The 12,584-nt window shown below is 45.9% G+C and overlaps 4 protein-coding genes across 7 annotated transcripts; 2 read left to right on the top strand and 2 right to left on the bottom strand.

The window, feature by feature from the left end:
- The first annotated feature begins 39 nt into the window (after positions 1-39).
- Positions 40-3,179, top strand: LOC122611683 (glucose-6-phosphate isomerase). Of its 2 annotated transcripts, XM_043784943.1 has the most exons (6): positions 40-341; positions 489-626; positions 883-1,465; positions 1,827-2,066; positions 2,130-2,658; positions 2,717-3,179. In XM_043784943.1, the coding sequence occupies exons 2-6, from the start codon at positions 493-495 to the stop codon at positions 2,905-2,907; spliced, it is 1,677 nt and encodes a 558-aa protein (XP_043640878.1). In that variant the 5' UTR covers positions 40-341; positions 489-492; the 3' UTR covers positions 2,908-3,179. The 2 variants fall into 2 exon arrangements, with proteins under 2 accessions (XP_043640878.1, XP_043640877.1); XM_043784942.1 differs by having other exon boundaries at positions 41-626.
- A 2-nt stretch (positions 3,180-3,181) lies between these two features.
- LOC122611682 (WD repeat-containing protein 43) lies at positions 3,182-6,517 on the bottom strand. Of its 2 annotated transcripts, XM_043784940.1 has the most exons (7): positions 6,173-6,517; positions 5,590-6,119; positions 5,051-5,536; positions 4,866-4,994; positions 4,660-4,809; positions 3,506-3,603; positions 3,182-3,449 (listed from the first exon to the last, which is right to left on the bottom strand). In XM_043784940.1, exons 1-7 carry the CDS (start codon positions 6,476-6,478, stop codon positions 3,268-3,270), a joined length of 1,881 nt encoding a protein of 626 aa, XP_043640875.1. In that variant the 5' UTR covers positions 6,479-6,517; the 3' UTR covers positions 3,182-3,267. The 2 variants fall into 2 exon arrangements, with proteins under 2 accessions (XP_043640875.1, XP_043640876.1); XM_043784941.1 differs by lacking the exons at positions 3,182-3,449; positions 3,506-3,603 and adding an exon at positions 4,429-4,592.
- Positions 6,518-7,077: 560 nt separating this feature from the next.
- Positions 7,078-9,247, top strand: LOC122611501 (T-complex protein 1 subunit theta). The gene is made up of 3 exons (XM_043784634.1): positions 7,078-7,236; positions 7,416-8,446; positions 8,511-9,247. Exons 1-3 carry the CDS (start codon positions 7,177-7,179, stop codon positions 9,058-9,060), a joined length of 1,641 nt encoding a protein of 546 aa, XP_043640569.1. The 5' UTR covers positions 7,078-7,176; the 3' UTR covers positions 9,061-9,247.
- A 1,660-nt stretch (positions 9,248-10,907) lies between these two features.
- LOC122611505 (guanine nucleotide-binding protein subunit gamma-1) lies at positions 10,908-12,584 on the bottom strand. Of its 2 annotated transcripts, none has more exons than XM_043784639.1 (2): positions 12,464-12,584; positions 10,908-11,881 (listed from the first exon to the last, which is right to left on the bottom strand). In XM_043784639.1, exon 2 carries the CDS (start codon positions 11,678-11,680, stop codon positions 11,468-11,470), a length of 213 nt encoding a protein of 70 aa, XP_043640574.1. In that variant the 5' UTR covers positions 11,681-11,881; positions 12,464-12,584; the 3' UTR covers positions 10,908-11,467. The 2 variants fall into 2 exon arrangements, with proteins under 2 accessions (XP_043640574.1, XP_043640576.1); XM_043784641.1 differs by having other exon boundaries at positions 10,908-11,700; positions 12,464-12,581.

Raw genomic sequence — 12,584 nt, forward strand, 5'->3', positions numbered from 1 at the left:
TCGAAAATTCCAGTTTACATCCTTTTTCCAATCTGTGCGGATGATCTAGGAGCAGGGAATTCTCAGTTCAAACCAACTCGGTCCACACACTAAATTCGCACACACTCCCAACCGATCGAGGCATCAAAACAAGAGCGCGGCCGACGTGGCAACACTCGCTTGTTTTTCATTTGACATTGAAAGGTGCTCGCGAATTCCAGAAAGGACGTTGGAATAACAGCGGCCGCTCAGTACCTATCAAAAGCAAACACGGCGAAGTTGTGGTGCGGTGCTCTGGAGATTTGCCGGAGCCAGATAAAAGGAACTACCCGACGCCTAAGCAGCCATATTCGCGTTTATAAGTGAAGTGTCGTTTATAAGCGAGTGACTGAAGCAGTTCACCCGTGCTCTCTTCTCCGTGCACTAAAAATTTGCATCGAGTGCTAACTAGTCCTCCCTTGCCCTTCTACTCCGTATACACTTGCTGTTCCTGTGTGGGATAACTGAAGTAAGATGGCCGGCCCACTTCCTCCGCTCAACCAGGAGGCAGCGTTCCAGAAGCTGCAGGAGTACTACGACTCCAACGGCAAGGATCTGAACATCAAGGACCTGTTCGTAAAGGACGCCAAGAGATTTTCAAAATACAGGTGGGTTTTTATGGCGATTTCGCCATAAATTCGGGGGTGGAAGTTACGTATGTAGTTCCACCACACACATACATACACTCATTTGTGTATCCCCCATCGTCAATCGTTTATTCATCGAGTTGCGCTTTGCCCACTCTCACTTTCACCATCGGCTCTTGAGTGTCGCCGCCACTCAATTTGTCCTTGCGTAAGGTCACAGCAACGACCTCCGAATCGTACTTGCTTTGAGGTCAAAAGATTTTCGTTTCTTTATCAGCCTGCGCCTGCACACCCAGAACGATGGCGAGATACTGCTGGACTACTCGAAGAACCGCATCAATGACGAGGTCTGGGACCTGCTCCTCGCCCTGGCCAAGGTGCGTCGCGTGGACGCCGCGCGGGACGCCATGTTCTCCGGCCAGCACATCAACATCACGGAGAACCGCGCCGTCTTGCACACAGCCCTGCGCAACCGTGGCACGGATCCCGTTCTAGTGGACGACAAGGACGTGATGCCCGATGTGCGCGCGGAACTGGCTCACATGAAGGAGTTCACCAACATGGTTATCTCCGGCGTTTGGCGCGGATGCACCGGCAAACAGATCACCGACGTAGTCAACATCGGCATCGGTGGCTCCGATCTGGGCCCGCTGATGGTCACTGAGGCGCTAAAGCCATACGGCAAGGGCCTCCACTCCCACTTTGTGTCGAACATCGACGGCACCCACCTGGCCGAGGTCCTCAAAAAGGTCAACTACGAGACCACCCTTTTTATCGTCGCCTCAAAGACTTTCACCACCCAGGAGACCATTACGAACGCAACTTCCGCCAAGACCTGGCTCCTGGAGCATTCCAAGGAGGTTAGTACGACGAAAGGTCGAACATTAATTGACCTTCATTGATAACGCTTAATGCTAAGATAACTAAACCAATATAATGACCAATCGATGCGGTATGATGGATATAATGGCTATAAGATACATTTTCAATTGAATACTTTCATTATTATTGAGTATGGATTTTATTTATTTATATGTATCTGACAGAATCAAGCGTATGACTTATTCAAAGGAAAATCGAATTTAAAATTCTTATACAATTTTCCCAATAAGAAATAGAAGTTGATTAAAATGTAAAATAGATAACGCCACCAAAGCAAATAGTTACATCATTACATTTCTGTGTGACCTATATTTATAAACTATTTTGGTTTCGTTTTAGCCTGAGTCTGTGGCAAAGCACTTTGTGGCCTTGTCGACTAATAAGGAAAAGGTCACCGAATTCGGCATTGACAGCACCAATATGTTCGGTTTTTGGGATTGGGTGGGCGGACGCTACTCCCTGTGGTCGGCCATCGGTCTGTCAATCTGTCTGTCCATTGGCTTTGAGAACTTTGAGCAGCTACTGGATGGAGCTCATTTCATGGACAACCATTTCAGGACGACACCATTGGAAAAAAATGTAAGGTTCAACTGAAGGAGGTAAACAAAATCATTATAGCTAACCACTTCATTGGATTCCCAGGCTCCCGTTATCCTGGCGTTGCTCGGCGTTTGGTACTCCAACTTTTTCAAGGCGGAAACACATGCCCTCCTCCCCTACGATCAGTACTTGCATCGGTTTGCCGCCTACTTCCAACAGGGCGATATGGAGAGCAACGGCAAGTTCGTCAGCAAGGCGGGAAAGGCTGTAAAGTACAGCACTGGTCCGATTGTGTGGGGCGAGCCGGGCACCAACGGCCAACATGCCTTCTACCAGCTCATCCACCAGGGCACCCGGCTTATCCCTTGCGACTTCATCGCTCCCGCCCAGACACACAATCCCATTGCCGGCGGCAAGCACCACAAGATTCTGTTGTCGAATTTCCTTGCGCAGACGGAGGCTCTAATGGCCGGAAAGACTGTCGACGAGGCCAGAGCCGAGCTTTCCAAGGCTGGTCTGTGCGGCAACGAGCTGGATAACTTGTTGCCCCACAAGGTGTTCGTTGGCAACCGGCCTACAAACTCGATTGTGGTGAAGAAGGTCTCACCTTTCACCCTGGGCGCGTTGATTGGTACGTCTCTCTGCTCCAGCTCACAAAAACGAATTAATTGCTACAATTGACTTTTCAGCGCTGTACGAGCACAAGATCTTCGTTCAGGGCATCATTTGGGACATCAACTCGTTCGACCAATGGGGTGTGGAGCTGGGCAAGCAGCTGGCCAAGGCCATCGAGCCGGAGCTGGATCACTGCAACGAGGTCTCCACGCACGACAGTTCCACGAACGGCTTAATTAACTTCATCAAAGCCAATTGGAAGTAATCATGTCCGGCTATTTGTTGCAAATTAAAAAGAAATGTTTACACAAATGCTCTAATTGTTAGTAGTTTCTGAGCCGTTATTCAGTAGCCGCCGCTTACGTATACTCGAGCTACAAGCCCCCTGTTATTGGTACATTATTCAACTTTATTTATGAATTGAACATGTTTGTTTGCTTGCGTATCTCGTGTCGGAATTAGACCAACAATTGGCTCACACTATTCGTTGTTGCACGTATGTAGTTTAAAACCATAAATAAAAATTTATGAATTCGATGTAAATGTTTGGAAAAGAATGGTATTTATTTTCTCGCGGCGCTACAATTAAGGAATTGCATTTAAACTTAAATTAAGGGGAGGCTGTCTAATCCATTGACACGTCAGAGTCTGTGTCTGCGTCGGCGTTACCATCGTCGGTCGCCAGGTCGTCGTCGGCCACCAGCTCATCTTCTAATATGCTCTTCGGGCTGCCTGGCTGATCCTCCTCTAGATCGCTCCAGTTGTTCTCTGTCAACAGTGTATCTTCAGCAGCGGGGGTGGGCTCATCTGGAAGCAAGTCAATAGAGCCTCGAGCCTTGTGAAAAAACTAGTTGAGAACTTACCTGGGTCTTCATCCAGGATCAAAGCTTGGTTATCGTTGAGATGATTGTCCGCGTTGCGCTTCATCTGGTTAATTATTAGGTTGACTCGACCGGTTATTCTGAAAAGAAGGCATTGAAAATATGACGATAATAGTGTAAGGAGTACACACATAACTAAATTTTTTCGTAGCCAGTTTCCGAAAATGGATCTCTTGAACAATGATGGCGCTGGCTGTATGGACTACTTCGCAAGCACTAATTATAAGAAACCATCGAGTCAAGGTAGTGGCCTTCCAACGCTGGGACCAGGCGGTGCCCTACCCATTGCCAATATACCCAGCGTATCAAGCTTCATTAATCAGTGCAACAAGCCGCTTTGCGAAGACGCTGATATGCAGTGCATCATCGACCTGATCGATGGCACCATCTGCGAAGCGTTGGCAATAATTGAGTCAGACCCGCGCGGTCTTTTTATCTACAACTTTCCGAAAAGGCAAAAGATGTCCTCCATCAGCATGAACTCTTCAGCGTTCACTGACATCGTTGTGGCCAACGGAGAGGATGATCCGTCAACCACAAATCATTACATGGGTGGTCTTGGCACCTCGGCGGACTCTGTATCCAGTGGCTTGGCACGCAAGATGCTGACCATTGGGGACTTTGAATACTCCAATGCCATTGCCGACATTAGGGATTTCGTCAGTCGCTGGGAACTGTCGCCGGATACTAAGTGCGTGGTGATCAGCAATCCGATTCGACATGAGGTGCCCAAAAAAGGAACCATTCTATTTGTGGATGCCCATTTTTCTCGACCAACACCTCGTTGTCCAAATCCTCTGGCCGTCGCCAAAGTGCGATTCATCATTTCCTTGTCCGAGGTTCTACTGAAGCACTACCCTGTGATGATCACCTACCGCTTTGAAGGTTACAACACGCTCTACTACGGCCTGGGCGAAAGATGCCTTAATTCGTTCACTTTTCAGCGCTTTTACATCGACACCATTCTGCACACGAAGCTGACCTTTTTTGCTGCGATCTCGGAGTGTCGCCACGGCACCATCGAAAAGCCCAAGAATAATATCAAGACGAAAAATACCAAGAAATCCGGCTATTGAATTTCATTTCACTATTAAACGCCTTAATTTGTGTTTTTTGATTCCCCCAATTTTACTTACTGTAAAGCTTCCGATAGACAGTGCATGCGCTGCTCTGCCACACCGAGGCAAACGCCCAGTTTTTCGCGCAGAGCCTCTTTGTCCTCGGACATCAAGACACTAGTGTGTGTTGAGGCCAGTACGTGAAGCCAACGTAGGGCGGAACGGACACTGGAAAAGAGCCTATTTGAAAAAAGATTCGCCGGGTTTCTTTTGAAAAAACTCACCTTGCGTGCTTTCCTTGCAAGAGGATGGAAAGTTCGTTAACCAGGGGATTTACGTAATCGAGCGGTAGCCGATCCAAGGTCAACTGTATCGTGTCTGGATCCTGAGTACTCAGAACGGCTTGTATCATTCTGAAAACACACTCCTATTGGTAAACATATATTGCCATTGTTCGAAATTCCCTTACGCCTGGTCCTTGCTGTGTAATGCCTGCATTAGCAGCTGCGTCTTGCTCTGCGTCAACAACTTGCCACCACTTAGTTTGGTTCCTTGTATTTTTAGATGTTCCAGTCGAGCTTCCATTGGCACTTCGTTTTGCACTTTCTTCTGCGAGATGGGCAGGGCGCTGTTGTACTCCACATTTTTTTGGTTTACAATAGGCTTTTGGACCTTGGTGGCGGCCTGATAGCCCGGCTGCTCCTTTCCTTTCTTTTTCGCATAGAGCTTTTTAGGATCGGCGCGCACAATAACGTTTAGTTTCTCGCCATAGTTGGGAGTAAAGCGTTCAAACTGCAGTTGTTGGCGACTACCGTAGCCAAAAAGGATTTCGTGTGAGCGATTTGAGTCAATCACAAAGTGGGCCGCCACTGCTAGAAGGGGTTCCACTGTTTCGGTGCCATCAGAAACGATTTGCAGCGAAACCTTGGGTTTTACGAACTTCTCTGCGGATAAACTGTAAAACATAGTTCTTTAGTACTTGTATCGAAAATTAACCACTTGACTTACCTGTTTACATTTAGCAGGTAAATGTGTATAATGCCATTGCGGGTAACACTGGCCACACGTAGCTGACCGTCGTCGCGCACTTCGCTGGTCAGACAGTAAGCCAAATCCTCCATGAGGAGCGTGCAGGCGGAGGCTTTGTTCTTGCCCTTCTTGTCGATCTTCCAGAAGCAGATTACTCGCTCCATCTTGGCGGTGGTCAAAACGAATTCAGTGCCATCTGTGCTCGCCACGCTGCTGATGGTGTTTATTTCGCCCGAGTGGCCGGTGAATGTTTCCACCAGCTCCTTTGTCTTGATATCGTACACCTTTAGCTGTCGGGAGCCAATGGCTAGGGTGCCGCTTTTCTGGAGATAGACTATATTTTGGGGCTTCTCGGGTCCCACCTGCCATTCTGCGATGGAGCGCTCCTCCGTCCAGGACCAAACGACAACCCTACAATCGGCACCCACGGTGTATATCTGACCAGCGTTGTCATATGTAATTGACGTCACTGCTCCATCATGGCTGTCGCCACTAAACGTTCGAGAAATCTGTAAGGATTGATAGTGGTTTATTTGTTTTTAAAACTATTTATCCGACTAACCTTTCCCTCCGCTAAGGAATATATAACCACTGAGCCTTTGAACGTTCCCAAAGCAATGTAAAGCTGGTCACCAGCTGCATCCTGTGACTGGAGGCTCTTCCGAGACTTCTTGGGCCGGGGACTGGCCACCGAAACCCACGTGAGCGCTGTGCACGACCCGGATATCTGTAAATTGGGCGTATATTCCTGATTCAGAGTGTTCGTCTCCGTGTTCCATATCCGTAGGACTCCCTGATCGTCCACCGAGGCAAATAGTTGGCCACCATTGGGCGAAAATCCCAACACGTGCTTCTTGCCCAGCGACATGGTTTTTTATGTTTTGAATTAGAGATGGGCGCTGAGGCTAGTGTTTACCTCGGCTCACGCTAGTCTCCCGGAATGCAACAATTCACGCACGACTCACAATTGAATTAGTCCTCTACCGACGCATCACATACCCTTGAAAGATATATAATAGATATACGAATTTCAAAATTTTAAGAATATAAAACAAATAGCGAAGTATTTACATTATTTCTGGGAATGGCTTTTATCTTAAATTGTAAAGTTAGCTTTATTTCATGTATATCGAAAAGGACTTCGGATAGATTTGGGGTATTCCTCAAACCTAAAGTTACTAAATTTCCTCAAATCTAAAAATGAATAAAAATGTTTGTAACTGTAGGAATTCTTTTTTTAAGCTCAAGTTACTTATTACTGGATTTTTTAAGTAAAACGCGTTTAAAAATTTTATATAAAGGAATTAGGTTATTGGAGAAATTACTGCTAAAAATTGAATAATTAATTGTTTGCTATTCATCGAAAATCACAGAAATCGTCAACATATTAAAAATAGGCAATTTCAAAATTAATTCAAAATAAAACAGAGCCAATCACCGTATACAATAATCGATAAGCAAATGCCATCCCTATCCCATCCAGAATGTTCGCGGCCACTTTGAGGTTATAACTCTAGCTGGAATTTACCGACTGTCTCCGTGTGAAATTGAAATCTGTGTACAAAAATGGCTTTATCCGTTCCTAAGGCTCCCGGTGTGTCGCAGATGCTCAAGGATGGCGCCCGGGTGAGTGCAACAAGGAGAAATAACTTGGCGAGGAGTCCGCCGGGCATCGGTTTCATTGAGATTCGACTAAAAAGAAAACATGCCGTCTCGGGGAGGCGCGTGATTAGTCATCCTCATGGAACGGAGCTTCACATATAAGTAAAAAATGACTAATTTAATGGTTTTACTTGTGTCCTCAGATGTACAGTGGGTTGGAGGAGGCGGTGTTCCGCAACATCAGCGCCTGCAAGGAGTTTGCACAGACCATGCGCTCGGCCTATGGACCAAATGGCATGAACAAGATGATAATCAACCACATCGAGAAGCAGTTCGTGACCAGCGATGCCGGCACCATCATGCGGGAGCTGGATGTTGAGCATCCGGCCGCCAAGCTCATCGTCATGGCCAGCCAGATGCAGGATGCTGAGGTAGGCGACGGTACCAACTTCGTGGTTGTCCTGGCCGGAGCCCTGTTGGAGTCCGCTGAGGAGTTGCTGCGTCTGGGTATCACCACTGCCGAGATCTCCGACGGCTATGAGAAGGCCTTGGAGAAGGCCTTGGAGATCCTGCCCACTTTGGTAAGCCATAAGATCGAGGACTATCGCAATGTGGAGAAGGTGAAGGAGGTACTTCGCACATCGATCATGTCGAAGCAATACGGCCAAGAGGACTTTCTTAACGATCTGGTGAGCAAGGCCTGTGTCTCCATATTGCCGGATGAGGGCACCTTCAACGTGGACAACATTCGCATCTGCAAGATCTTGGGTAGCGGACTGACCAAGTCTGAGGTGGTTCGCGGCATGGTCTTCAAGCGCTTTGTAGAAGGCGATGTGACCTACGCAGAGAAGGCCAAGATCGTGATTTTCTCCTGCCCCGTCGATATCATTCAAACTGAAACCAAGGGAACAGTGCTGATCAAGTCGGCCGACGAGCTGTTGAGTTTTTCCTCTGGCGAAGAGAGCCTGTTGGAGAGCCAGATCAAGGCGATCGCCGAAACAGGTGTAAAGGTGGTTGTGGCCGGCGGCAAGGTCGGCGACATGGCCCTGCACTTCCTCAACAAATACGGCCTAATGGCCGTGCGTCTTAACTCCAAGTTTGATCTGCGTCGCTTGAGCCGCTCCGTGAACGCCACTGTCCTGCCGCGCATCACCACGCCTAGTCAGGAGGAGTTGGGCTATTGCGACAAAGTTTGCATCGAGGAATTAGGAGACACCACAATTGTGGCCTTCAGGTGGGGTTTTCAATGAAATTAGTCAGGAAAAAATCCATTATAATTTCTTCTTGAACCATCGTAGGAACGAGGGCAAGGACTCGCGCATTGCGACCGTGGTTATCCGTGGAGCTACCGACAACTTTATGGATGATATTGAGCGTGCCCTGGATGACGCTGTTAACAACTTCAAGTGCCTGACCCGGGATGGCCGCTATCTACCCGGAGCTGGTGCCACCGAGATCGAGTTGGCCACCCAGCTGTCCGCCTATGCTGATACTCTGCCGGGACTAGACCAGTACGCCGTGCGCAAGTTCGCCAACGCGCTGGAAGTTTTCCCCAAGGCGCTGGCCGAGAACTCCGGCATCAATGGCACGGATATCGTCAACCAGTTGTATTTGGCCCACAACTCCGAGGCCGGAAAGACAATCGGCTTTGACATTGAGGCTGAAAAGGCCAGCACCATCGACACAACAAATGCAAAGCTCTTTGATCTGTACCAGGCCAAGTTCTGGGGTCTTAAGTATGCCGTAGGTGCGGCCGCAACCATCTTGAAGGTGGACCAGATCATCATGGCCAAGCGCGCTGGAGGTCCCAAGCCGCGACAGGCTGCCGGCAGCGATGATGAGAGTTAAGCGGCTCCTCTGTGATTCGTTCTTCTTACTATAACTAGTTTCTCCCGCTCCCATAAAGAGTGCATTGTATTTTCATAAACGAGTCCCATGGAAATTATAAATTTCATTAACCACTCTTACACTCACCCACATACACAGCCATGCACACAGTTTCTTGTATTAATAAACTTAACTTACGAAAACTGAACTAACGCGTCATCCTTCGGGGTAATTTGAAATAAAACAACATGGTTTTTCGCACCTAACCCGGTGCCACCGCTAGATAACGAATCTAAGAAAGTTATCGCTTTTTATTTTTGAAATTTAAGCAAATGATTATTCATTTTGTTGAGTACAATATTTCAAATGCTTATTCGCAGATACAATTCAATAATATTTGTGAGGACTCGTCCCCGTTTGCATCGCAAAAGATTTGTATTAATTTTCGAATAAAATACGATCTCGTTGTCGCTTTTCATTTAAAGTGAATAAAAGATGTTAAAGTATGTTCGATGACCATGATTGTAAGTACGTGTGCTTCTGATGCCTTTCGTTTCCATGTCTACCCTCTATGAATAAGTTATACAAAATGACATCTGAGGGCGGAGCCGAGCCATCCGTGCTCCATTGGATGGTCCGGCAGTCCTCGGGCAAATTTCGGGTGATAACTAAAAGTCTTTATGCGAAGTGTCCGTTGAATTGAAAACTGTTTTATGTGGAATGTTTAAGCACGAACTTGGACTCCCGAACCGACTGCAGTTTCGATAAGTGGGGCCCCCAAAAACACCTTTCGGATTGGCGGCTTTGGACTACATTATGCTGTTTGCTCACGACAGCAAACTGGAGCTCAAAACCTTTTACAAAGGTTCCAAAAGAAAATGCCCTCTACAAAAATGTGTGATTCTTAGTACTAAGTAAACGCTGTCTGAATTTTGCTACGTCAGGAACTAAAATCACCGCCAATTCAAAACTTCTAGTTAAATGCAATTTTGGAAGAACCGATCAACTAAACTATAACTTCATTATTCCCATCAACACTATGCTTGCGTCTTGGACAGTCCGTCTCAGTGGGACGAGAATCTAATTTAAAAATGACACATTGTGTGTGATATCATCCGCGTTCTTTCTCTACAGGATAATCATAGCTTATCATTCCAATACCGAACAAATGTGCCCTATGCCATGTTAGTTGTACAAAAATATCTTGCTTGTGTTGTTACTGTTCTCTCATGCCAATAACATTTTAATTAATTGCGCTCAACACGTTTATGTGAAAAAATGGGAGCGGCATGCTTGCCTTTGAGGGGGAAAAATCACACATTCTTTTCGTCATTTTCGTTAAACTGAAGAAACGGACAGTTTTTAAATTCTAAGGACTTCTGTGTGGTGTTGTGACGGAATGAAATAAATTATTGGTCTTGCGAAACTGTTTACTTTCATTGAATTGGATATTGGCTTGCTACGCCGTAGTGAATTAAAATGGAGAAACTACGCTAGAGATAAATATTGGTTACATTTTCGAGTTCGTTGGTATTATATGCTCTTGCCGCTTACTGCAACGGTCGTTATATATTTTGACTAAGAAAAACTGGATAATAAACGCACTAAATATTGCGATAAGTTCAACTAGCTTGTTGTTGTGGGTAGCATTTCTGCTTCGTGTTAAAGCTTTTAAGTAATTCAATAAGATATTTGCGTACATTTGTTGTTAGTGGTGTCAATCCACCCGCTGGTGGTTAATAATTAATAAGCTTCAAAATACATACATTTTCATTACAACTTGTCCTTCTTTCTCTGGTCTTGGTATCTTTTCTATTTTCAACAAATACAACAGATACTTCTCGAAATAAGAAAGCAAAAAATATGTATTTCCGTTTCGACTGAGTTAACGTTTATTGATAAATTTGTATGTCTGACTAAATTGATAGTTTTGTATATATAGATGTTTCGGTTTAGGTAGAGTAGTAGATGCTATAGTCAGCGCATTAATTGTCGTTATAGTTGGGATATTCGTGTACATAAACGGCGTTACTCATCGGGAAGGAAACAACTCTGATATCTTTGGAACAAATGCTTCGATTTAGATTTAGATATAGATTCAGATTTGACATTGAGTTTGGGTTTCTGGTCTCGGACATTACTTGTTAACGTGGCTGGTACACATTGATATATCGATTTAAATATATATATATTCCTCGCAAATGGAATTGGAATTCAAACTTCTTGTAATGATATTGCTTATGACAATCGTAGTTTTTGTGGCTTTTGCACACGTATATATATTGTTCCAGGTGACGTTGACTGGTACTGGAGAAGTACTGCACACGTTTGCGTCCTAATCCATCTTGCTAAACTAAAAATAAACTAAACGTCCGCCGGCGATCGCTGACTCCTCGGCAACGGCGGACCTTCCGCCGGCTCCGCCTCCTTAGAGGACGGTGCACGACGACTTCTCGCGGAAGGGATTCACCTTCTGGCTGGTGAACCCGGTGAGCAGGTAGTCCTCCTGCTCGTGCTCCGTGATGTACTTCATCATCTTGGCGCAAGACTCCGAGATCGTCTGGCGGTCGATAGCCGCCTCGCGACGCAGCTGCTCCACCACAACGCGCTGCTGCTGCAGGGATGATGACATTACGTCCATGATGGCTGTCTCGGATAGGCCTATGGTTGAAAAGGTTCTCAGTGTTACGGATACTGGGAAATGCAATTACAGGATAGTGGATTTGGGGTGGTGTGCTTGGTGGTTGCTAGTGCTTGTGTGGCTTCGCCGAAGGGCTTGGTCTTTGGCTTATCTTATCGTATGATTCTGGGTATACTGGTTTGGATGGATCTTAATGGCTGGCTGGAAATAACAAGTTTGGTTATATGTAGTTTAGATATCTGATTCTTTGTACAGGCTTTTCCATACGGGCACAACATCGAACAGGCGACACAAAGCTATATGTATACATTTCCGCGATTCTAGACAGAGATAGTTGATAGAATGGTGTACATAGTTTAGTTTAGTACTAGGCGGGAAGTTAGGATAGCTTGTGAGTCACTCTACGCATATGTGTATTTTATGGCACATGTAAACCCAGGCATTAGTTTCATCGATCGCATTGCTGATTAACTTTCCAGGCGAACTGGAAGCCGAGTCGCAAACAAGTGCAAAGTTATTTACTGGCCAAAGTGGGCGTGGTGATAATGGGTGTTACTTGTGCCAGCACATGGAAAACCCGAGCTATGTACAAAAAACATTAGTCAATTTGTTGGAAACACCCAAAAAAAAATTTATGTAGAAATATGGGAGGATAAAACACACACACACACACGATTGCGTACTGCGCCGTGTGGTTAGCATTGGGATTATAGTGGGAAAGTAAAGATTTCGACGGATGCACACACAACACATTACTATATTGGCACACTATTTGTTAATTACCAGCTCCGATTTATATGTTTTTTTTTATTCTCGAATGCAACGGGCCAAAATCGAGCAAAGTTGACGAATAAATGTGGATACACACCCAAATTAGCGATGTGCCTCGCGGCGATAGTTTTCC

The sequence above is a fragment of the Drosophila teissieri genome, chromosome 2L, assembly GCF_016746235.2.
Source record: "Drosophila teissieri strain GT53w chromosome 2L, Prin_Dtei_1.1, whole genome shotgun sequence".
NCBI classification, from domain to species: Eukaryota; Metazoa; Arthropoda; class Insecta; order Diptera; family Drosophilidae; genus Drosophila; species Drosophila teissieri.

Bases quoted from the DNA above. Each gene is read 5' to 3' on its own strand.
- LOC122611683 (XM_043784943.1), top strand. From the start codon at position 493: ATGGCCGGCCCACTTCCTCCGCTCAACCAGGAGGCAGCGTTCCAGAAG. The intron at 2,067-2,129 runs GTAAGGTTCAAC...TTGGATTCCCAG, and splicing joins CGACACCATTGGAAAAAAAT to GCTCCCGTTATCCTGGCGTT. The intron at 2,659-2,716 runs GTACGTCTCTCT...TTGACTTTTCAG, and splicing joins CACCCTGGGCGCGTTGATTG to CGCTGTACGAGCACAAGATC.
- LOC122611505 (XM_043784639.1), bottom strand. From the start codon at position 11,680: ATGGACGTAATGTCATCATCCCTGCAGCAGCAGCGCGTTGTGGTGGAG.
- LOC122611501 (XM_043784634.1), top strand. From the start codon at position 7,177: ATGGCTTTATCCGTTCCTAAGGCTCCCGGTGTGTCGCAGATGCTCAAG. The intron at 7,237-7,415 runs GTGAGTGCAACA...TTGTGTCCTCAG, and splicing joins TGCTCAAGGATGGCGCCCGG to ATGTACAGTGGGTTGGAGGA. The intron at 8,447-8,510 runs GTGGGGTTTTCA...GAACCATCGTAG, and splicing joins ACCACAATTGTGGCCTTCAG to GAACGAGGGCAAGGACTCGC.
- LOC122611682 (XM_043784940.1), bottom strand. From the start codon at position 6,478: ATGTCGCTGGGCAAGAAGCACGTGTTGGGATTTTCGCCCAATGGTGGC. The intron at 5,537-5,589 runs GTAAGTCAAGTG...TATGTTTTACAG, and splicing joins TACCTGCTAAATGTAAACAG to TTTATCCGCAGAGAAGTTCG. The intron at 3,450-3,505 runs GTAAGTTCTCAA...ACTTGCTTCCAG, and splicing joins GATCCTGGATGAAGACCCAG to ATGAGCCCACCCCCGCTGCT.